General features: G+C 36.9%; 1 protein-coding gene across 19 annotated transcripts in view; it reads right to left on the reverse strand.

Annotated features, from left to right (window-relative positions):
* RBMS3 (RNA binding motif single stranded interacting protein 3) overlaps nt 1–25,678 on the reverse strand; it is a 1,328,331-nt gene that overhangs the window by 529,268 nt on the left and 773,385 nt on the right. For 15 of the 19 annotated variants that reach the window (XM_038570636.1, XM_038570628.1, XM_038570633.1 and 12 more), the window contains one exon: nt 14,387–14,559. In XM_038570636.1, the coding sequence (XP_038426564.1) occupies nt 14,387–14,559 (173 nt within the window). The remainder of the gene's footprint in view (nt 1–14,386; nt 14,560–25,678) is intronic. The other 4 variants (XM_038570630.1, XM_038570634.1, XM_038570648.1 and 1 more) reach the window with 1 other exon arrangement.

Genomic DNA, 25,678 nt, shown 5'->3' on the forward strand with positions numbered 1-25,678 from the left:
ATATGCATTTATTCCAATAGAGAACCAAATAAAGAGGGAGAAGGAAGGCTCTACTGTCTGGGTCTGAGTTCCCATTCAGCCACTCGTAGGCTATGTCAGTAGTTACACAGAGCTTCAAATGACTTAATGTCTCTGTGCTTTAGTTCCCTTTTCTGCAGAAGAGAATAACTGTAGCTCATTGGGAATGGAAGAGGCTGATAATTAAGTGAAATACTTGTACAGAACATTTTGGTTTGCCTGGAACTGAAAGATTCCCAGGCTGTAGGACTTCTGTGTTAAAACTGGGAAAGCCCTGGACGAGCCACAAACAGCTGGTCACTCTACCTGACAAATGCTTGTAACAATATCTGGTATAGAATATTCACTAAAATGTCAGCTCTCACTGTAATGGTTGCTTTTTTCATTAGAATTCAAATATGCCATGAATGTGAATGCATTCATCTTCCACAGAACTAGCATGAAGTTGTAACCTAATAAATACTACTCTTTTGCTTTAGAGTTATAGAAAACAGAGTCACAGACAGAGGCAGAAAACCCAGAATTGACTGTTTATGCAGAGGCCCACCACAAATCACTTTCCACTCAGACAAAACGATCCTGACATGAAAGCATTCCCAGGAAATATGCCTCCTTTCCCTCTCTCAGAGGTGTCATTCATTATTAGCACGAGATGACTCCTCTTTTAAATTTTGAAATTGGGGAAGCCTTTTACAGTTCTCTGATAACCTCATTTCTAGTTCTTACTTGAACTGCTTATGGCCTTTGCCTGGTCTGTGGTCATGAAAGTATCATAAGGACACTTTATCCAATAAAGCATGCAGGTAATTGTAGCGATCACAGAGTCCACTGTGTGACTATGGCGTGGTTCTATGTTGAGACATGCAGATCATCTATAAATTACACCTCTGGCTTGCCCTGTAATGCTAAGCATGAATCAATGAAACAGGTCAGCTCTTTATCTTAAACTTGGTTGCTTTCCCAAGATTCCTGTACAAGAATCAGCAAGGCTCAATTTTGCAGGTAACGAATCTTTGTCAGGTTCAATGCCTTTGAAAACTTGTGTAGAGGGCAGCAATTGCCAATAGCCAAGATCTGGGTCCTGGATAATGAAGACAATTGTGTTTACAAAGATAAAGTCTAAAAGTAAGAGATCACAAGAACACCAGAACTGGAAAAAAAAATAAAAATAAAAACAAACAACAGCAACAAAAATCCAAAAAATCAAAACAAAAAAACAAAAACAAAAACAAAAAACCTTGGGATATGTTTGATATACAAAATTTTAGTACAGAGCTGGAAATCATTTGAACAAAATGACCACCAGCTTCACCCAGAATGTCCACAATGGGAGCAAATTAATTCCATTTTATGTTGGGGATAGTACTCACTGAATGCTTATTCCATACTAAGCTTTATTTTAATGCTTTGTGTATTAGCTCACTCAATTTTCTTAGCAACCCTAAAAGGGAGGTACCATTATATCCATTTTATAGAAAGACAAACTGAGGAACAGAGGAGCAGTGTAACTTGTTCAAAGACACATATCTAATAAACGACAGACTTGAGAGTTAAACCCTGAGTGGTCTTCATAATGATGTAAGAAGAACAAGGCTACTTATACAGAGAACCAGAGTAACAGGCTTTCTGTATTTTCTGAGAAAGAAGTCAACCTACATCAAGTTTGACATGAAAGGATATTTATGAAAGACTGTTTCAGTAATTGATATTATTTAAGAATCTGTCTCCTGATTCAAAATCTAATGTAGTTATTTAAATAAATAGAGGTAGCTAGTAAACAAAAAAGCATACCTAAAAATTGTTTAATAGAAACACTGAGTTTTTAGGGTATAGATCCTTTACCTCTTCGGTTAGGTTTATTCCCAGGACAAACATTATATGGTCTCATTCATTTGGGGAATATAAAAAATAGTGAAAGGGAATAAAGGGGAAAGGAGAAAAAATGAGTGGGAAATGTCAGAGCGGGAGACAGAACATGAGAGACTTCTAACTCTGGGAAACGAACTGGGGGTGGTGGAAGGGGAGGTGGGAGGGGGGTGACTGTGACGGGCACTGAGTGGGGCACTTGATGGGATGAGCACTGGGTGTTATTCTATATGTTGGCAAATTGAACACCAATAAAAAATAAATTTATAAAAGAAAGAAGCACTGAGGAAATACTTTTTAAATATATACTTTGTAAGAAAATTTAGTTGATAAGAACAGATTCAAGCTAAATCAAATCCAACTTGTTGATTCAGCAATAAACTCTAAGTGATATCAGAATACCATTAATATATACACATTGATTGAGACTGTCAAATATGTTTTAAACCACTTTATTATATTCAAGAGCTAAAATGCTTGCCATCAATTTGATTTGCAAACTTTCATTTTATTTTTAAAGCATATCATTATGCCATATTTATGCACTACAACTATGAGTGTTTTAAAATTTGTTTTGCACTATATTTTAATTTTCCTCTGTTAGACTGGGCCTAAATGGTGCATATTTATCTTGATACTCTGATTTTATAGGATAAATATACCGCTAAACAATGAATAGCAATAATACAAAGTATTATAATCCAAATATTCACTGTCATGGAGATAAATAAGACAGGAGTAATATAAAAACTAAAGTATATGCTTTGTTTGAATACAGATTTTGTAAAATTACAGGTGAACTCTTAATTTAGTCCTAATACAATTTTAGTCCTTATACATGTAAATGTGAATGGCAATAAGGATTTTTTCCTATTGTATAAGTGAATAATGATAACTAGTATTTATTAAGGATTCAATATACATTAGTCACTAATAGGCTCAGATGGGCTAAATGACTTGACCAAGATTTCACAACCAGTAAGAGATAAACTAGAATCCACAATTGACTCAAAATTCTCTGTTATTCTCATGGTTTGATGGCTGTCTCCTAGCCTTCTTAAGTAGGGTAATTTCAGATTGTGAATTTCATAGCATATGATTGTATTTTTAAAAAGCTTTTGGGTTGATGAAAATATTTTACATTTTGATCATCATGGTTACTACATAGGCATATATATTTGTCAAAATCCATCAAATCCTACACTTAAAATTAATGTATTTAGTGTTACTTCCCAAAACTGTTGACTGAAAAACTTAACAAAGCTACTTAGAAAAATTTTAGGGACATGTTTATTGTGTGAGATACTCGTTCATCAAGAGACACCACAGTGTTAGAGATATAATGAATATGATAACAGAAATGGAGAGCAAAAATGTTTCTTAAAATTTTCTAAGAATAAATTGTAACGATGACTTATTTGCAACCATATGATTAAATTACAAATACAGATCCCACTCTTGCCAATTTTCAGATGACAAGCTGTCATTTTTAAAATGTGACAAATACACAGATATGCTTTGTATCTTTTTCATCAAGAGTCTCAAATGTTGTGCTCCCAAAAGTCATTGGTTGACAAAAGAAATCTGGAAAAAAAAAAATCAGCAAACACCATTTAGTAAACCCAGATTACTTTGCATTAGGTATGGAATTAGCAGTTAGTGACACATGGACAGCTGAAACCTGACAGTGGAGGTAAGAATAAATGGTTACTTCATATCTCAGCAGCACTACTGAGTGAGTAAGCAAAGTATTGATCCTAATTTGGTTCCTGAAATGCATGTGACTCAAGCTATCCTGAAGCTTCCCTCCAAAACTCTCCCTGGGATCCAGACAAGAGAAGAACTTGTAATTTGAAACTTTCCTTCTTTCATTTTGATGGAACAATCTGGAATATAAGGTTTAGGGAAACCCTGCTTCCTACGTCTCCTATTATGAACTTACAGTCTCCCTGGAACAAATTTCTTGACAGAAGTCCAATATAGTAATTTTTCCATGACTGATGAATTCAGGGTTTCTTCTGTTATTAAGTATTTACTATTTCCACTTACATACATGGAACTGTGTAGGCACTGAGGGTATAAAAATGAACGAGATAAGTACACTGTCCTCAAAATCTTGTAGTTAAGAAAAATGGGAGGGAGGAGAGAGAAAGAAAGTTAGAGTCAGACAGAATAAACCAGTAAAAAATCATGTGAAGAAAGATGAGTATTTAGTTATAGTTTGGGTGCAAAGGAGAGACAGGCATTTTCTTATTTATTTATTTTATTTTGGGATCCCTGGGTGGCGCAGCGGTTTGGCGCCTGCCTTTGGCCCAGGGCACGATCCTGGAGACCCAGGATCGAATCCCACATCAGGCTCCCGGTGCATGGAGCCTGCTTCTCCCTCTGCCTATGTCTCTGCTTCTCTCTCTCTCTCTCTCTCTCTCTCTGTGACTATCATAAATAAATAAAAAAATAAAAAAAATATTTTATTTTTTATTTTTATTCTTATTTTTATTTATTTATTTTTTTTTTGAGACAGGCATTTTCACTTAGAAGAATTGTCAGGTAATGACCCTGAAGAAAGGCCCAGCAAATAACTTTCAGCTTTTACTCCCCCACAAAAGGCCACCCTGCTCAAGCTTGCCAATGACCTCAATGTTGCCAACACAAATGTTACTTCTCTACTGGTATTTTTTTTTAACTTTTCAATAGCATGTATTCAAGATCCTTGATTATTCTACCGTTTTGAGATACTTTCTTCCCCCAATTTCTATAATATCATACTATCCTGCTTTTGTGGTTTTCCTTGATCTCATTGCTTGTTCCTTGATACATACCCTATGTATGAATCATGTTTAAGAGGAGGAACTATTACATACATACATGTGATATGGAAGTATTTACATGTAAACTACTTAGAATAACATTCAGCACATATTAGCCACTATATTATTAACATCAATATATGTTTTAATGCCATTGATAATGCTTAATGACTCCTAGGCTATTTTTATTCTAACCTCTGCTTTAGAAGTTAGTCATTTATCAAACTGCCAATTTGCATCCCATTTTTGATGTCTACTGGGATCTCAAAAATAACAATACTGAGGAGAACTCTTGATTCTATCCACCCAAAATCATTCCTTCCACAACCCTCCCTATTTTATGAAACGGCCCTAACATTTTATAGATGCTAAAGCCAAAAACTGAGGAATTATTAGAAATCATTCCTAATTTTTCTTTCCCTAACCATCCTGCTGTATCAGTAACTTTTATCATCAGTAACTTCTATCAAAACCATCTCCAAAATACATCCCAAATCTATCACATCTAACTTCCTCCACCACTATGATCCTATGCCAAGCCATCAATCACTGTCTTCTGCTTGGACTTCCACAATGACCTCTTTGCTCAATGGCTTGCCTCTTCCCTCATATGTCCCTAAAACCCATTCTTTATAGAGTAGCCAGAATAACTTTTCTAAATAAAATTAATAAATTAGGATAAAATCCAATCTCCATACTCTGGCTTACAAACTGACTTGGCCTGGTGCACTGTTTTTGCTTCACCTCTTACTACTCCTACTTCCCTTACTCTTTCTTTCTGACTTTTATGTTCCTTGAATTCACCTAGTTCATTTCTACCTTTGGAATTTTGTATAAACTTACATCTGCCCATAATGTCCTTCTTTCTGTATATCCTATGTCAGGCTCCTTCTTGAAATTGAGAGCTCATCTCAAAGAGGTCACCCGGGATGCCTGAGGGGCTCAGAGGTTGAGCGTCTGCCTTCAGCTCAGGGTGTGATCCTGGAGTTCTGGGATCGAGTCCCCCAGCAGGCTCCCTGCGTGGAGCCTGCTTCTCTCTCTGTCCCCCCACTCTCTGTGTCTCTCATGAATAAATAAACAAAAATCTTAAAAAAAAAGAGGTCACCCATTCTATAATAACCTGCTAGTCATTACTTATTACCCCCTTTTCATGGCATTTCAACCTTCTTTTCATGGCATATTCTGATGTTTTCTTTAATTATTCATTTATTGAATTATCACTCTCCATTAGAATGTAAGCTCTATGCCAAGACTTAACTAGTCTTTAAGGTATCTTTAGTGTTTGGCACATAGATGACATTCAATGAATATTTTGAATAAGTGAGTAAATAAACAACGGCAATAGTGAAGCAGAAGAGGTGTTGGATATCATAAATACCAAGCAATTGAAATCTATGTACTTTGGCAACTATTTTTCAGTTGGGGAAAGGAGTGACTTCAAGATGGTTTTTTATTTAATTTATTTTTTATTTATTTAATCTGGATGGCTGAGTGGATGGTGGGGCCTTTCATGGAGAAAGAACACTGAAGAAGGAAAAATCTAAGAATAATCCTTTCTGGACAATGAATTTGATAGCTCATGGGACACAAATTTGGAATCTTTCAGTAATAATGAGATAGGATAGGATTCTCTTAGTCCTAGGGGACTAAGAGAATACTCCATGGACTGGAGATGTAGATTTAATAATCATCGGAATAGCTGAGGTTATTTAAGTAGACTTTGCGAAGCAGGAAGAGAGGAGGTACAAACTCTGGAAAACAGCAATATTCAGCAGGAAGACAGATAAAGAGAAGTTGGAAAGAAGAATCTCCAAAAGGTCAGGGGAGACCCAAGGAAGAAGAGTATGATAGCCCAAGAAAGAAGAACATTTCAAGAATAAAAGAGAGGTAAACAGGGTTAAGTAACACAGAGATCAAATAAGATAAGGACTAAAAAGTTAGTCATGTTTGCCAATTAGAATATCACTGGGCAAACTGAAAGTCAAGATGCTATCTGAGCTTGCAAAGAGTCCTGCCCTTGAACCTCAAGTTCCTCAGAATTTCACAAACACAGCAAGACATTTGCCTGGAATTCTGCTTCTCCAGAGCTCCAGGCCATAAGGTAGTATATCCAGAGAGTTAATCATACCCTTTCCCATCCCCAGTATTTTTGTGTGACCACCAACACAGTAACCTATGTTAACTGGTACTGTCAATGGTTTAATTTTTATTTTTCTCTTCTCTATTTCTAAGATAAGTAGGAAAAATCCTAGATATTAGAAATTTAAATAAATATATTTTGGAAAAATCATGGACATGATCTTCTTTGTCCAAAGTAATAAAAATAATAACAAAAGAATGGCCAATGAATTAGTAGAACAAAAATTTCCAGGATGCCCCCCAAATGCTGGAAGATTATTTTTTTAGGATTCACTAGATATATTCACTAGACTATAGTCAGCAAGAAAAAATGTAAATATATATATGCTTAATACCATGAGTCAAAATATGAAGAGTTCTTGCTCAATCATTAATTAAATGCAAATGTTATTAAAAATATAATATTAAAGAAATGCTTGATAAAAACTGTGTGAAGTAGGAAAGCATGATCTTTCCAAGGACGTTTTTTAAAAGTGCTTTTAGAGCCCTATTTTAGGGCTTGATTTTCAATGCATAAATCTAAAAATCCCATTTAATTAGAAAATCTAATTCACCTCAAAATTATCTTTTTTACTAAAGATTTTATTTACTTATTTGAGAGAGAGAGAACACAAGCCATGGGAAGGGACATAAGGAGAGGGAGAAGCAGAATCCCAACTGAGAAGGGAGCCTGACTTGGGGCTTGATATATCCCAGTACCCTGGGATCATGACCTGAGCCAAAGGCAGACATGTAAGTCATTGAGCCGACCAGACATCTCATCACAAAATTCACTTAATAAAATTTATTTTTAAGACTTCTCATTAATTGAAAACAAATTGGTAGCTTCTAAGAAGTTTCTAGAGTGCTATGCAAGTCAGAGTAAGGAAGTTAAAACAGAAGATTAATATATATTTTTAAATTAGTATGAGCATGATTTACTCCAGGGGTTTCCACACTTCACTACATATTAGAATTACCTGAGCAGACCTTTTAAAAATCTTAGTATCGGGATGCCTGGGTGACTCAGTGGTTGAGCGTCTGCCTTTAGCTCAGGATGTGATTCCCCGGGTCCTGGCATCTAGTCTCACATTGGGCTCCCTGCAAGGAGCTTGCTTCTCCCTCTGCTGTGTCTCTGCCTCTCTCTGTGTCTTTCATGAATGAATAAATAAAATCTTCTAAAAAATAAATAAATAAAAAATAAAAATCTTAGTATCTAAGCTGACTCCACATGCATTAAACCAGAATCCCTGGAGGTGAGATCCAGGCATTAGTACTTCTTAAATCTCCTCAAGGGATTCTCATGGGCAGCCATGGATGTAAGAACTCATGTAACTTATGCCACCTTCATTTCATTAAATGAATATTTTTGTGGTTATGAATAAGAGATTTGCATTCAGAGCTGGGTTTGAATTCTGGTGGCTGTGTAAACTTGGACAACGAGGACCTTAACCTTTCTGAGCCTCAGTTTACTCAACTATTACTCAGTAATTATTGTTCCTTCTTCATAAGACTAATTTTTAAAAATATTTATTTATTTGAGAGAGAGAGAGCATGCGTGTGTGAGCACAAGCACAGAGAGGGGCAGGAGAAGGCGAGAATCTCAAACTGACTCTACACTGAGTGCAGAGCCCAGCTCAGGGCTTGATCTCACAGCCCATGAGATCGTGACCTGAGCCAAAACCAAGAGTCATACATTTAACCAACTGAGCTATCCAGGTGCCCCCATAAGGCTAGTTTGAATATTAAAGGAGGTAAAATATAAAAATTTAGAATATGTGGTATGTAATACACAATAAGTGTTGCTAATATATACAAATATAACAATTCATTATTAAGGATAATTATCAACTAATTACAAACCAAATACTATGTCTGGTTTATAATACATAGTTGGCAAATACAACTGAACATATATATGAATTAATGTATATAACCGAGTGTCAGATCTATGCTGATCCAATGAATTCAGACATCTAGTTTGGGTCATAAAGGCACTCTCTCATTTAAATTACACAAAGGAGGGTTCAAAGATCCTCAAATTCACTTCCTTCTCACACCTGTCACCATACAGATTTATGATACATCAAAAGCAGCCATGTAATTTGAGTCTGACTTTCAGGAGAAAGCTACTAATAAATTTCCTTCAGTCTTATTAGAGTGAACTTTTAAATCTTCATTGACATAGTAGGAAATAACTAAAAAAAAAAAAAAAAAAAAAAAAAAAAAAAAAAATTCCAGTCACATTTTTCTTATTTACTCCGTTACTCTGGAGTGCATGATGACTTGTTTTCCTTTAGTTGTATCTGAACAGTTTGACAGATTACTGTGACAAGGTTACTTTTAAATTGATAAAAGGTTTGATTGTGTCGGTGCATTTGTCAAAACTGTCTGACACCATGTATAATGGACTCTGCACTCAGAGCCTGGATGACACTTGAGTCTGCTCTAACTATTCAGTGTTCTGCACACACTGTAACAAGACATCCAAGAGGGTTGGGTAAAAGTCGGGGAGATTAGCTTGGGCGGACACTCAGCTCTTGAGCTCAAACACTCCTACTTTGTTCTGCTGGCTTTTCATTTGGGGCATTTCTCCTCCCTTGTTAAATGCTAAAGTGACATTTACAGCTTCATTTTAAAGGGAGCAATGCTAGGGTGTCAGAGTTTAGCAAAGAGAACAGAAAATGTACAGAGAAGAATGAAGGGCAGGACAGCAGACTTTCTGGTCTTCTGGTGATGATTAGAAATGTGTGTGCACCTACCCAAGAGTTTCTCTCCTTTCCCTTCATTCTGTTTCAAGAAGTGGCCTTAGCAGTAGCGTGCTCACTTTGAAACAGAAGAACAATTCACTCTATACATGCATCATGTGGTCATTAAGACCAGATTAGATAACCATGTGGAAGTAGAGGCCAGAGCTTTCTCAGAGCAACATGTTAGTTAAAATTAGTTAAAAGTCTTGAGGTTGGTTAGATAAAATATATTGTAGATGTGGAAAATATAAATACATTATGATTTTTTCAATTTAAAATTATATTATGTTAAATATGTGGTTTTATTTTTTAAAGAGCAATTTCAATGTGTTTCAAGGGCATGTTTACAATTGTATCATAGAAGTTACCAATTTTTTTGAGAGAGGAAATATAGCTTAATATGTAAAAAATGATTACACTACCAAAATTTTATTTGGTTGAAATGTTGCAATACTCTCTCTCTCTCTCTCTCTCTCTCTGTCTCCTCAAGCTAAGTCTATCTCTCCTCAGTTCCATCTCCCCTTCTTGAGATAAGCATAAAGGGTATATAATCCAACTATTCCACCTATGATTTCCAACAAATAACCCATCCCATGAATATAATTCTATAATTAATTATATAATTACATTATATTATATAATGTCTTAATATAAAACACATTTCCTAACATGATCCACAAAGAAATCGCCTTATCCCATATTTCCAGTTCATTTTGTCCCACACTCTATCTCTCTCCCCCTCTCTGCTATAACCACACTGGCTTTCTTTCAGCCCTTTGTTCTTGCCACATTCCATCCAGCCATTGGTTCTACACACATGAGGCTCTTTCTCTCTGGAATGCTCTTATCTTCCTTCCTCATTTATAAAACCTATTCTTCCTTCTGATGCTTACCTTAATTGTCGCTTTCTCAGAGATTCCTTTGCTCATTGCCCTAACTAGGACAGATCCCATGTGAAAAACACCTTTGGTTCCATGTTCCTCTTTTTTTTTTTTTTTTTTTTTTAATTTACAGTTGTATTGTCTTTGTCTTTGCTTTTGTTTTGTTTTGTTTTTTTAGAGTGGGAGGGCCAAGGGAGAGGGAGCGAAGCAGACGCTCTGGTGATCGTGGAGGCCAATGCTGGGCTCTATCTCACAACCCTGAGATCATGACCTGAGCTGAAATCAGGAGTCAGATACTTAACCCACTAAGCCACCCAGGCACTCCTAGTTGCAATTTTAGATCAAATTATATGATTACTTCAGTGATGTCTATTTTCCCTAGTAAAATATAAACTCTGCTAAAGCAAGGCCTTTGTCTAAATTTACTCATCACTGAATCTTCAGCACAGTATCTGGCATGCAGCATAGGTGCTCTGTAAATATTTCTTGATTGAGAAGACAATAAAGGTCCTTGAGATTTCTTAAGATAGATATTACAAAGTCTTTAACTATAGCATCTCCTATAAGACACACAATACGATGTACTCATTGAAACATAACTAGAGAAGTTTCCCATAGAGTGAAATCATTTTTTTCAATTTTGTCTTCTTTTTTTTTTATTTTACTTGTGATCTTAACATAGAAGCTTTGATAATGAATGTGAATGGAATCCCTTAATAAGAATTTGCTCTCAGATTATACATTGAGAAGTAATGCAATTTTTTTCCTTTAATATCATTGTCTTGCTGTTCATTAGTGTTAATGTGGATTACTGTACTCTAATACCAGATAATTTGATATATCTATGCTTATTTTTGGTATAACTCTGCTCTATTTTATTACTATGGATATTAGCAAATACTGTATTTCCTATAATTTAAGGAAATACTAGTTCTAAAATACTTACAATCTCATAGAAATAAACAAGAAAAATCAATCTTGATGGCAAGTTCATTTAAACTTACAAATACTCTCTGTTTATAGGTAAAGGTATTTTAAGGTATTGGATAAATAATTGGAATATAAAATAACTTGAATCTTTAGAAGATTACTAATGTAAAATACTAATGACCAATGCAAAAGACCAACTCCACAGAGAGGAAACATGATTTTACAAGTGACCTGCATCAGTCCCTTACCACAAGCATCCCCATACATCAGGTCTTACCAACACAGCTGAACCAACTCAGGCTGTGGCCCTACCAATACTGCAAAAGGGGATTGGGGGAAGATAAAAAAGTATTCAAGAGTAGGCTTTACCACTAAATAATAATGAGAGCCTCAATGAAATATTAGAATTTTAGAGTAAAAGAAGCTTAAAGGATTATCAAGTTTAAACCCATTGTTTTTTTTTACGCGGGGGAAACCAAAGTTAGCGTGAAAACAAGTCATTGGTCGAAGGCCACCCACCCAGTTGATGGCAGAGCCAGGACCCAAAATCAGATCTCTTAGTGCACAGCTATTCCCACTGCATTATGTGGCTTGATCACATCAGTTTTCCAAAAGTCTCTAGGAAAAATAGTCTAAGCAATAAACCCCAGCTCCAGACCACTTCAGTAACTGGAGAACCCACAAACATTTTCATAATAACAATAGCATGGGCCCAAACTTATTACCCAGAAAAAACTAATATGAACAAGTAACCAGTACCCTCTGTAGCATTCTCTAGATTTCTCAGATGCCCATAAAGAACATTAACAGAACTTCTTTCATCAAAAATAATGTCTCTGTGTCACTAAATCTCTTTCCTGAGTTAAAAATACCAGTACAGGCTTTTCGGTGACATTTTCCATTTACGCATTTCTGGCAACATTCTATCAAAAAGTGGACACAGACATACAGTGGTGTGTCCAGAAACCAGCTCTCCAAAAACATAAGATAAAATTTAAAATGCCCTTACTTGTCGGGCTTGCTGGCTCCTGTGATATAAATACCTCATCATGGCTGATTTTAAGCGAGAGTCTATAACACATCACACGTGGAATTCCTGAATATTCAACGACTGATTCTAACGCACCAGTCAGAGGCAGCTCCAGCACCCTGCTGGTAATACAGGGACACCTAGAAATAATCCGAGGCTACCCACACTTTTATAAGAGGTAATTGACTCAAGGAAAGTTATTGATTTGCCGCAAAATCATACAGTGGCTCAGTGGGTTCTAATGCACAGGATTCCACCTCAACTACTTTCATAAACTAAGTGAAATTTTATGTATTAGAAATAGTCAGTGGTCTCCATATTACTGAGGAGAGAAGTGCTCCTTCTCAAAAACCAGCAGCATCAACACCAGAGAGTCTGTTAGAAAGGGATATCCTTGGTCTCCACCCAGGGCCCTAGTGAACCATTATCTTTAGGGCCTAGAAATCTATGCTTCAACAAACTCTCAGACACTGAGTGATATAGAGCAAAGAGAAAAAATCTTCCTTAAGCCCATCAATATTTAGTTTTATAAATGAGATTCCAACATGAGTCAAAGATGATAGCTACCCTTTTTCCTATCAGCATCTGTTAAGACAAGTTGTTACTTGTCTTTCAACAAATTCCACAATCTTTTCCATTTTCAGAAGTCCCTACTTTTCAAAATAGTTTAGGTTTTTCTAATGACAACAAGAAAAAGTTATTTACCTTTCCATTCTCAACCCCAACCTTTTACAGACCAAAATCTAACATGTATTTATATGTCTTAGCCCTGGCATATTCTTTTTTGCTTAAACAACTGCTTTTAAATAAGTATTTATTTTTCAAAGTTTTGCCCTACCTCCGTTACAAATCAAGGTAATCAATAACAACAGCGCCCTCCACCCTGTCCACTGTAATCTGCATATATTGCTTTGTCAATTGATAATATATAGTTATGTACTTGTGTTTTGGTTAATCAGTCACTTCCTGGTGTTTTGATATTTGTTCCCAATCTTAAAATCCAGAACAAAGATAAATAAATACTGTCCACTTTGTTATCCTCTTCTAATATTTTAGAGGTTGGAAAATTTACAAAATAAATATCCTCTCAACCTTCTTGTGAAAGCATTGCAAAAGAGAAGAAGAAAAATTGAGTAATAGTTTCCCCAAATTTAAAAATACCCAGCTAAGGCATATTCAAATGACAAATAGTGGTACTGATATTGCTTTAAAAATAATCAGACAACAACATAAAAACACAGGTCCTTGAGTCTTAACTCATTATCCATTACTAATTTTAGTTGGAGGGCAAACTTAAATATTTTTATTTGCATAGAAATAAGAGAGTTAATAACCTAAGTGTTGGTAGATAAGAGATTAACAAAAACATTTGGGAAGGGTGTTTAATCACTACCACATTTCCTAGCAAATGCAAAACTACTTGCTGAGTATGGTTCTTGGCCTTGGTGGGAAATAGCTTCACTGGATGTGGAAGGAGATGTTTTCCAGGAAATCCAGAGTATTAGTTTTATAATTCCCCAATTACCTGGTCCTGGCTGAACTTCTGTTTATCAAAACCTGTCCAGAAAATCTTTGCAACACAGGAGGTCACCATCCTGAAATCTACCACTTCTAAGTTTTTGAGATTTCCTTTGCTAACACTTCTCCAAAAAAAGCAGCCGTCTTTATGAGATTTGTCACTGATTCCACCAGCCACATTAGGTATGAAGGTCCAACTAATGTTTGCTCATCATCTTTTTGGTCAATACATGCATCTCTGCCCACGCTCCCATATATGCCTGCTCAGGAACCTCCCTTCCCCGAACCAAAAGATTCCATTCACTAACATAAGCTGGGCTTAGATCTTCAATTTAAGTTCCATTTGGATAGCAGACTCTTCCTCACTGAGGCACCAATAAAGGGGTCCACACCAAGACCTGTGTGGACTGAATGCACGGGAGCCACTGTGGGGGTGAGAAACGGGCGCAGGGAGCAGAGGGCACTTACGGTTGGCACAGCTTGATTAGGTCCTGGTCAGTGGTGCCTGGTGGAAGGCCTCGAATGTACAGGTTGGTTTTACTCAACTGTTCCCCGCTGCTGTTGCTGCTGCTGTTGTTGCTGCTGCTGTTTGTGCTGGGGCTGGGAGGAGCCATGGGGTGGGGAGCTGGTGCATAGGACTGCTGGAAACAGAAAAGGCTGTTACTGAAAAAACAAAGCCAGCACCTATTCACAGGCCAGCAGCACAACTTGAAAGCAATGCAAGCCTCTCGGCCTTTCTGATCCACACATGCACATACATATTTCTATCACCACCCAGTGCACTTCTGAGAACATCCCCTGCTGCCCCCCACCCCGGACCTGCACTTGGGTCAGTCTGAGTTAGCTCTAAATGGGACAAAAAGAAATTCCCAGGTTCTTCTGACAGTGCCATATGGTTTCTGAGCTAGTCTGCTGTGATATTCCTTAGACCTATAAAGTAGCATGTTACTTCCCTCCCTGTTAGAAGAACATAGTTCATTCGCTCTTGGAAACAAAGTCCCGCTCCTAGCTTGCTCTAGCTGCCACACATCTTTGCTTTGTCTCTACATCTTGTTCCTTTCTTCTCTCCAAACACACACACACACACACACACACACACACACACACACACACACAAGAGACACTCCCTCCTATTGCTGTGCTCTCCATCGCTCTCCAACATGATTCCTGATACACAGGAAATACTCCATAAATAGCGAATCTATGAACAAATGAACAGATGGAAGGATGAATCTATCTCACCTCTTTCTCCCACTCCCAAACCTGCTTCTTCAAGGTGAAAGCCCTTTGTTTGTAATACTGAGCCACCAATATCTCACTACAGTCCAGATTCCCTTTACAGTATGGTCTCAATCTAGGTAGCACTGCCAACTTGGAGGGGATAATTCTTTATTGTGGGGCCCTTCATGTTCATTACACTGTACATGCTCTGTTGTTCATTGCAGGATCATAGTAGCATTCTTGTCCTTTATGCACCAGATTCCAGCAGCACCCATCCTTCAGTTGTGACAACCAAAAATGCCTCGGCACAAGCCAAGTACCCCTGCCAGAGGGACTGGGGACTCTCCCCCAGTAGAGAAATACTGCTCCAATCTGTCAAACTACTTCTGACAAAAATAAAATGATAAAATGACTCCTACCAACTTAGAGTATACAATGTGAGGGTCTTTATAACTACGCATGCAAGAATTAGTAGATACATTACTCATGGTACTTCATTTTTTAGTCCAACAGGGAAATCTTCAAAAGTTCTAAAATTACACTGACTAACTGGGTTTGCCTCCTGCTGTGTCTCTTACTGGCTGTGTGGCCTCTGGATGGTGCCTTAACTCAAGAATGAGAACTCAACATTCTCATTAATATGAGGAGGATAAAAATAGTACTCTCAATAATATGTATGTCACGAGGTCTCTACGAAAACTCAATGAGCTAATGCAAACAAAATGATTCCTGGAAACTAGTGAGTGCAATAATGCTAAATGTTAGCAATAACAAAAATGAAAAAAATAATAATGATATTATTTGTAGTTGTTACTTGTCTTGCCAGTGATACTCGTCTATATAACTATACCAGAAATTCTCAATCATAATCTATAGTGTTACCTAAAGGCACAATGAACACATTTATCAAGATTCCAGTGGGGAGATTTTTAGACAAATTTTAACCTGAAGACCTATTAGCTGTTTTATCAGGGGTGGGAGGTACTTACCTAAGAGTAAGTAGCTGCTTAATAAATACTGAGGCTATAGTATGTATAGTAAATAACTGAATGAACACCACATTTAGCCCACAGGAACAAGAAACCAAGTTTTAGCAGTATCCAGTCTTTTTTTTTTTTTTTTTTGCTATAATAGTCTGTTTTACACCTTCCAGAATTATCAGATTTACCCCACTCCATATTTCCAACTGGCTATGAGGCGATGCCTCTTAGACACAGTATGTCAAATGAAATCCATTATCTCTGCTTTCTCATCTCCCAATTCCCCACACCAGCCACCCAGCAAAATGACCCCATTTCTTTTGGTGTTGCTGACATTCATCAACCCCCATGCCAGAAGTCTCAATATTAGCTTCATCTGTTTCTCAATTCTAAATCTCAAAATAAAGTCAGCTACCAAAATCTTTGAGAGGTGGCTAGAAGCATCCTTTTCTCTTAATTCCCACTGCTTCCTGGGCCAGGGTCTGGTCCACCTCGTAGATCCACCGGATCCAATATCTGACCCTCTTCCCTCATACTTTCCTCTTAGGGACAGGAGCAAAAACCGGAGCCTCTTTCTTTGAAATAAACATTTCCTCAATCATCTCTTAGGTATTACCTAATCTGTTATGAACATTTTTAATGTGGAATTTTACAACAAATTACACAGGAGAATACTCTGTGTCCCCAAATGTTTGAATAAAATGAAATACATTCATTGCCTTTTGGAATTTAAGATCTGCACAAAGCTCCATGAAGTTTCCTGCCTGGCATGAAAAATGATTCCTCCTTGATCTAAGAATTCCGTTTAGGGGCACCTGGGTGGCTCAGTCGGTTAAGCGTCTGACTCTTGATTTCTGCTCGGGTCATGATCTCAGGGTCATGAGACAGAGCTCCAGGTTGGGCTCCATGCTCAGCACAGGGTCTCATTGTTTTTCCCCTCGGCTTCTCCCCTTCCCCACTCTGCGCACAAGCACACACTCTCTCTCTAACAAATAAATAAACTTTAAAAAAAAGAATTTCGTTTTGCACCTTGGACACCCCAGAGATAGTTAAGTTCTATCTCTTTATAAGTCCTGTACTTAGTAGGTGTTCAACACATCCTTGCTAAAGTAGTGTTCTGGTCTCTGCATCTCCCAATGGGACAGACAGGATTTATCTTTTACTTCCATTATGTGCCTTATTTTCTTAAATTTCCCAGGGCTTTTTAAAAGCTGTTTGCTACCACTTTCACCTCTCCTCTTTCCAAATTCTTTGAATTCCACTCTGTACTCAGGCTTCTTTAAAAATGAGGCTTTGTTTAAAGCAGTTTTTCCCATTGCATAGCTTTTAAAACTACCAGGGAGCCAAAAAAAAAAAAAAAAGTATTCGGTTTTATGTATCATAAATCTGATGGACCAGCACAGACTAAGCCCTAGATTAACCAAATAAGAAAGCATCATCTAAAGGATGGTCAATATGTGTTTACTTAATTCTCTACCACCACCCTCCAGGGGTCTTTGCAAGCATTTCCACAGCCAGAATGCCATTTAGTAAATTGCATGGTGCCTAAAACAATAAATATGCCCTCCCAAGTGTCCAATGTGTTCACTGGGAAAAAATAAATTAATAAACAAAACAGTCAAAAGCAAATCAAAATTGGGCTGACTAGAGGGAACTGGATGGAAATGAGGTATGTAACTGATAGAGATAGTAGCACCAGGCTATTGTGGACAAATTATGTATTTCAAAAGCTCTTTAAAAAAAATACACAATCAAAAGGAGTTTTCTATGTCCTATTTATGTTTGTGAGTTCCAGAAGTTCTGCTGAAAGACATAGACTTTTCCATATTATTGAGCCAATTAATCCACAGATTTTAAGACCCAGCGCCTATCTCTCGCTAATCCTTAATATTTCATTTATCCTTCGATGATACACTGATTGATTCAGATAACAGTCTGCATTGTAAATCATTCTTTGACTTTAAGAATTATAAATTCCCTCTTCTCCACCCACTTTCCAAACACACATCCTTTAATCAACAAAGCATTGGCAGAAGTTTCCCAGAACGTCTGACAAATGTAAAGGCCTAAATGAATTAATTTGTGAAAAGCAAAAGCAATGTTGTATGCTCTGATGCCAAAGACAAATGACCAAACTACAGTGTCTCAAAAAAAAAAAAAAATCTTTAGAGGTTAATGGGTCACAGCAACCACTTTCCTAATTAAAAGTGGCTCTGATTCCTTTCTCAATTCTTTGTCTTCAGATGGATTTGGGATTGTATCATTGATTAGCTTTTAAATCATTTTGAGACACTAAAGAAGAAATTTTAAATTGTTAGTAAAAAAAATATATTTTCCCTCAGATAAAATTGTCTTTGCTATATTGCTTAAAGTCACACTTTATAAATCCTATTTAGGAGCAGTGAAGACTTACAGTCGGGGTTACTGAACACTATAATACTGTCCTGTAGCAGGGCAGGGAGTTGCTATGAATTTGCAGTGTCAGCTTGGTTAGAACCAGTAAAAATGCCAGATTTTTCAGAAGAGGGCCTTCAGATGGCACTCTGATTGAAGGAGAGAGATAGGATTTCTCTTGAACCTTCGCATGCTTGGCAAGTATGCTGATTTTCCTTAGATGTTTATTCACAGTGGCATGGCTGGGAGGGTCTGTTAGGCATGGGATGGGGGTTAAAGCCCTCTTAATCACATGTTGGAGCTGCCACATTGGTGGACCAGTGCCAGTGTCCTCTTTGGGAAATTAAATAAAATGTCTTGACATCCCTTTTGGAAGATAATGATTCTAATAATTACAGGTAGCATTGGTGGTGTGCTTCCTAAGCATTTTATGCAACCGCCCAATGAGGCAAATAATAACTCTTCTCATTCATAAATGAGAAAACTGAAGTACAAAACCGGCAGAGGATCTTCTCAAGGTCACACAGCTGGAGACCCAATTTGAAATTAGGAAGTTTGATTCCAGAAGCTGTGCAGTCCCCCTCATCACTAGAGAACTTCAGGTATTAATGACTTGGGCACCCATGAACACAAAGAGCTTTCTCGCAGTGAACTTTGGAGGATGACACCGACAGAAGCTCGGGCACATCCAAATATAAGGGGGAGAAAAAGAAGGATGAGGATGAAGAGCATGCAGTCAAAATGGAGGCTAATAAGTCTTTTTCTCTATCAGAATGGAAATGAAGTCCATCTTAAAATTCAATTTTGAAGGGGATGTGACTATCAGAAGCAACCATGTTATGAGTATTTCAAATAATGTCAAACAAGTGGGTTCATTTGTCAAGATTCATGGTGTGTTATTTGATAACAGGAAAATGAACTGGCTTGTAGATCATCCTAAACAGCTGATTCATTTAGTGTGCTTTGTTAATATGCTTCATTTTTCAAGTTTGAAAAGTGAATCAACCGGGTCCTCCTACATTCTTAAAAAATGTGTGATTTTGTGTATGTAGGCTTGGAAGGAGGTTCGTTGTGTTTTTAACCCCTACATGTTTTGGAGGTACATTGGATATGATGAATATGAGTTAGAGTTTTGTTTGTTTCCCCTTTTTTGTGTGTTTTAACAAAGCATTTGATATATCCAATAAATGCTGTTCACATATCAATAGGGTATAGCAAATCATTAAAAATCATCTTTCATACAGTTAAACATATTATATGAACACGTCTGAAAGCAGGGCTGTCATATACACACACTAGCTAGATAATTTTAAAATGGGGTCCTCAAACTTGTCATATTGTCATTTTGAAGAAGATAATTATTTGCTGTGGGGGGGCTTCCCTGTGCATTGTGGGATATTTAACAGCACCTTTATGACTAGATGGCAGGTACACTACCCTGCCTGCAAGATGTGGCTACCAAAAATGTTTCTAGATATTGTAAAATGCTCCCTATGGGGTAAAAGTGCTCCTGGTTGATAACCACTGCCTTAAACAGATCCAGGCTCTCTCCTTGAAGAACTAGTATCAATACAGTGCTCCTCTTGGAATAATAATAGTAACTCAATGGCCTACAACCCACTTCATTGAAGAACCCCCTCACCTACGAAGTTCTTACCCCCAAGAATATATAACATTCACCTTCCCGTACCTCTACTATCCATAACTAAGATGTTGGTATGCCACATATCATCTGCAGCAGACTAGGTCTGAAACATACTTCTTCCTCTTATTGAAAACATAACTCTTTCACAAAGAGAATTTTAAATATTTTTTGAATGCGATTCCCCTTGGCTGGGAATCACAGGGCCTTGATGCCAAACTGCAGTCAATTCTCTTCCCGGCATCTGGTTGCTGGCAGGATCCTGAAGCAGTTGGTCTGGTGGTTTTTTGGAGTAGCCTTGGACTCCATCACACAGCACTCTGTTCTGCTGATGGTCTCCCCAATTTGTTTTTATTCATCTCCAGTGCAATAGAATTTGTAGTCTTTTATCCACTCAAGGGTAATGCCCTGAATAAAGTCTCCCGTGGGACTGACATGCCAAGTCTTTTACTATCCAAAAATGAATACAAACCACATTCCTGTCTTAAATCATACATTATTTAGCCTGCACGTACACATGCAATCCATCGCTCAGTGGATCACACTGCTGCGAGCTATTGAATTCCTCTCCCAGACGGCATAATTTCCACATAACCTTGCTTCTGCAGACCTGTCCTCTATTGTGAACACAACACAATCAGGTAGCCATGGCAAGCACTGTAGCTGTCACTGGAGTAGCTGTAATAGCCTCAAATAAGGGTGTGCATAAATATTGTCCATGTGAGCAATAATAAATGCAGCTAAATGAATATCTAAGGCAAGATGTACGATTTTAGCCATGGTCTCATGAATCACATATATTATAGCTTTGCAATTTTATGCAAGGCAATTGCTCTTCCATTATCTAGACTATGACTATAGAAAACAATTGTTTCAATTACACCTTTTACAATAGAATTTGGTCAAAACCTGCCCCACTTCTCTTTTCCTACCCACAGATCAGATATGGAAATAAGCATTAAAGGACAAGACTCCTCACAAAAGGCAATCACTTGCACATTCTCTATCAACTGGTCTTGGTAATAGCCACTGTCAACAGTGGTAACATGGTGCTGAAGAATTCCACATTGCCTTCTGGGAATCCTGCTTGACCACTAACTAGGCACTTAAACCTCTAGTCATGAGAAAAATAGGAATTGTGATTATCTCACCTCATAAGACTGGTTTAGTATATAAATTACATATAAAATATTTAGCAACTGGCTAATAAATACCTGTTGATCTTATTATTTTCATCAGCAGCATCATGATGCAGATCCTTAAAAGAAACACTATTCTCTCAATCCTAGTTGGAGCAATTTACCTTCAAGCAGGTGCTCTAAGAGTCAATCGTTTATTTTCTTAAGGATGGAAGCCACTATCCTTGAGATGAAACTATGTCACTAGAACTATGGTTTGTCATTTTCATCAAGAATCAAAAAGTAATAACTTAGCACTGATGAAACAATCACTGTGGATTGAATGACTAATTAGTTTCAAAGGTATTTACAAACCACTACTGAGGTTTTATTAAAATTCTGTTAGGATGAGATTCACTTTTTTAGTAAATATTAGTTTTTAAAAACCTCAGCAGATTGCATAATCACACCTCGCTCTCTGCTATTTACAAATAGGATTAATCTAAAGTCATTGAATTCCATTCAGAGGTTTGGATATTAAATGACATTTTAAAATTCATGGTACTTGGAAATACAAGTAAACTAGTTATTGTTCATTTCAAGCACCTATATACCAATTTCATTAAAATTTACAAGCTAGAGAAGAGCGGCTGCTATAAATGATGCCAGCGGCCCTTTATGAAGACTGCTCAGTTCTCCAAATGCCGATGACATCTGGTCTTTGCTCCCATCCATCTTTTAATTTGGCCAACTCTTGCTCTCTTTAAGGAAAAATAAACAAAATTAAAATACATCTCAAAATTTGAGGTACATATGGCATTTGTTTAAAGTCTACACTTAGAAAGTAAGTCCAACAGCTTATGATTCCAATATTAATAAGGATTGATTCTTCATGCAAAGAAAAAAAATGAGCCATGATTGGTACCCTAGGTAGACATTGCAAAGTCACCTCTGTTATAAACAGTAATTGTTAGAATTCCTGAGAAATATCAAAAGTGACTATAATCCCTGAGATAAGACCTCTGTTCCATTTGTCCCGGGTATGTCTCAGAAATCAGTTCAAATATTTGCTTTTGTAGTGGGCTAGAATCACTAGGAAAATACTGAAAATCCAGAACAAGTGACCATAACCTCTTGTGAGATCTCTGGGTTAGCCAATGATCAGCAACTCAACTCCAAATGCAATCAGAGATAAAGAGGAGATTTTACAAAGAGTCAAACAATTATACTTGAGTCACATTCTTATACCTTATAAGATATGTTTACTTAATTTTTTTAGTTTAGTTTTCCCCTATGATGTCCACTTTGACTGTTTCCCTATTTTTTAAATAATATTCTATCTTTCCTAGTCCAATAATCTATTTCCCTAACACTACAATCAGTAGTATTGTCAATGATTAGTTGCCCCATCTTCATTATGTATGCTATCCTAAAAAAATGAAGACCAATAAATGTAGCTTACAGGGTACCACTATAAGATATGTGGTCCTAGTACTTTATTGTGACTAAATGAACACTTTCAAGGTTTTCTTCTTCAGCCATGAAAACAGATATAATGAGCCATTTCCACTCAATTGACTAATTTACATATTAACAAATCATATTACTGACTTGGTTACTAATAGTTATGCATGATAGTAATGAAGTATTTTGTTTCAAACCATGTACAACAAAAATTATTACCAATAATGGAAGGACAATCAGAACACCAAATGGTATTAAGACTTTTTTTGATACACTAAATGATTCTGTCCAATTAAATCAGAATTTACTTTTTCTGAACGTAAATCTATGTTGACTTAGGAGCAATGCAACAATAGCATAAAGAACAAATGCAGCAAAATCTGATTTCTTTATTGAGGCTTTCATTCCACGTCCATAATGTCACTTTCTCCAGCCCCAATATAACCCTGTTTTGATATTTCCCAGTGCTCATTCACCTCTTTTGCCATACCACAATCGCATCTGAATCTATATTTTGTCTTCCTCTCTTCACTTGGAATGCCTGAGTTGCAATCGTATGCCTTTTCCTAGAGTGACACTAAAATGTATCTCACAAACTAGGGTATTTTGAGAGTAAAAGTGGGAGACATTGATAATTATATCAGGACACAAGGTATAAATTGAGACTGTCCAAAGAACCTTGGAATATATAGCCATCCTATGATTATTTTCTATTTAATTAAATCTACACATTCCTCTAGAATCACCTAAAGTTCCACCCCTTATCATAGCATTTTCCTTCTATCACTTTATTATTTTTTTTTTAATTTTTTATTTATTTATGATAGTCACACAGAGAGAGAGAGGCGCAGAGACACAGGCAGAGGGAGAAGCAGGCTCCATGCACCGGGAGCCCGACGTGGGATTCAATCCTGGGTCTCCAGGATCGCGCCCTGGGCCAAAGGCAGGCGCCAAACTGCTGCGCCACCCAGGGATCCCCCTTCTATTACTTTAGACCTATTTCACTTACCCCTCTTTTTAGTTATTAGTAATTAAATATCCACAAAAGGTTATAAAATAATTTCAGTACATCATACCTGCATATCAATAAAAGGTTATAAAATAATTAACAAGCACAGCAATGACTAATATTCACTGAACATACCCTATATTCATTGTTTTAGGAATTTTATATTGGTTTATTTAGATGATGTCAGAACTTATGGAGGTAGGTATTATTATTATTACCCCCCTATTGAAGATGAGAATACAGAGATTTGAGGAGTTTAAATGACTTTTTGAGGTTGTTCAGCTACTCTATGACAAATTCAGAGCCTGAAATGAGGCAGTCTTCACTCCAGTTAACTTCAGATTTAACTCTAAATATGTACAGTCCAATGTGATAGACACTAGTTACATGTAGCTATTTAAATTTAAATAAAATTGATGTATATTAGTTAAAATTTAAAAATTCAGTTCCCCAGTCACACTAGCCATGTTTCAAATGCTCAAAAATATGTAGCTACTAACTGTTATATTGGATAGGAAAACATAGAACATTTGCACCACCACATAAAGTTCTACCACACAGAACTGATGTAGATCATTCTTATAGATACAAGGCCTCAACTCCCCAGACTACACTGCACAAGTACAATACCTAAATGTGGTGAGCAAAATAATGGTCATGATTTCTATGCCGTTATCCATAGGGCTTTTTTTTTTTTAAGATTTTATTTCTTTATTCATGAGAGACACAGAAAGAGGCAAAGACACAGGCAGAGGGAGAAGCAGGCTCTCTGTGGGGAGAGCCTGATGTGGGACTTAATCCCAAGACCCCAGGATCATACCCTGAGCCAAAGGCAGATGCTCAACCACTGAGCCATCCAAGTATTCCCATAGGGCCTTTTTTTTTTTTTTTTCTTTTTTTTCGTTTTTTTTTGTGCAATTACTCTCCTTTCAGTAGAGACCATATTTCAGTTTTTCTCCTTCAGGAGTGGGTCTAGATTTTGGCATATAAAAACTCTCTTTCAACTGATACCTCCGTTGGCCAAAAGTGGAAATTATTAAAAGATATTTCTGGAAAGTAAAATATAATCTGTGAGAAGAACAAGATGTATTTTATTTGCTTTTAATCAAAACCAAAGTTTCAGCTGTATTTTAAAATCTCTTCATACCAAGAAAGAGGAGCAATAGAGATAAACTGCTGGTACAGAATAAATGTCTCTGTCTTTGGCAGGCAAGCTTCTGGCCTGGGAGGAAGCTCCACATTTTCAGTACATCTTACCTGCATATCACAAAAGAAAAGCACCCTTACTCCCCATGTATTATATACTATTCTACCAATCTTATTTCTCTTTAAACTGAACCAAGGAAAATAAGGAGAATGCTTTTGTATAGTGAACTACAGAAGCAATTCCGCAAATTTATAAACAATAACCTATATTCCATGACATAAAATAGTTATGTTGTTTTATTAGCCAATTCATTCATATTTTATTGATGTAACAAAATTAAATGTAAACAGAACCTACGCTTCAAAAGCCCTAAATCTTAGAAATTTGGACTATAAAACACAATAATTTCCTCAAGAAGACAATGTTGGAACACAGATCAAAAATGCAACAGCAATTAATACATGCAAAATAATTGCTTCATTATAAAACCTGGAAGAAGCACTTGCACAAATAATTTTCTCTGAATATATTTTCAACATTTATTGTGTTTTGGTCCATGAGATGATAACTATGAGAATAAATTAATGTTCAAGTTCAACAAAAAGTGATCTGATAATAAAATGAATATTAGGGGGCAGCCCGAGTGGCTCAGAAGTTTAGCGTTGCCTTCGGCCCAGGGCTTGATCTTGGGGACCTGGGATTGAGTCCCACGTCAGGCTCCCTGCATGGAGCTTGCTTCTCCCTCTGCCCGTCTCTCTCCCTCTCCCTCTCTCTCCCTCTCTCTC

This window comes from Canis lupus, chromosome 23, assembly GCF_011100685.1.
Source record: "Canis lupus familiaris isolate Mischka breed German Shepherd chromosome 23, alternate assembly UU_Cfam_GSD_1.0, whole genome shotgun sequence".
Lineage (NCBI taxonomy): Eukaryota > Metazoa > Chordata > Mammalia > Carnivora > Canidae > Canis > Canis lupus.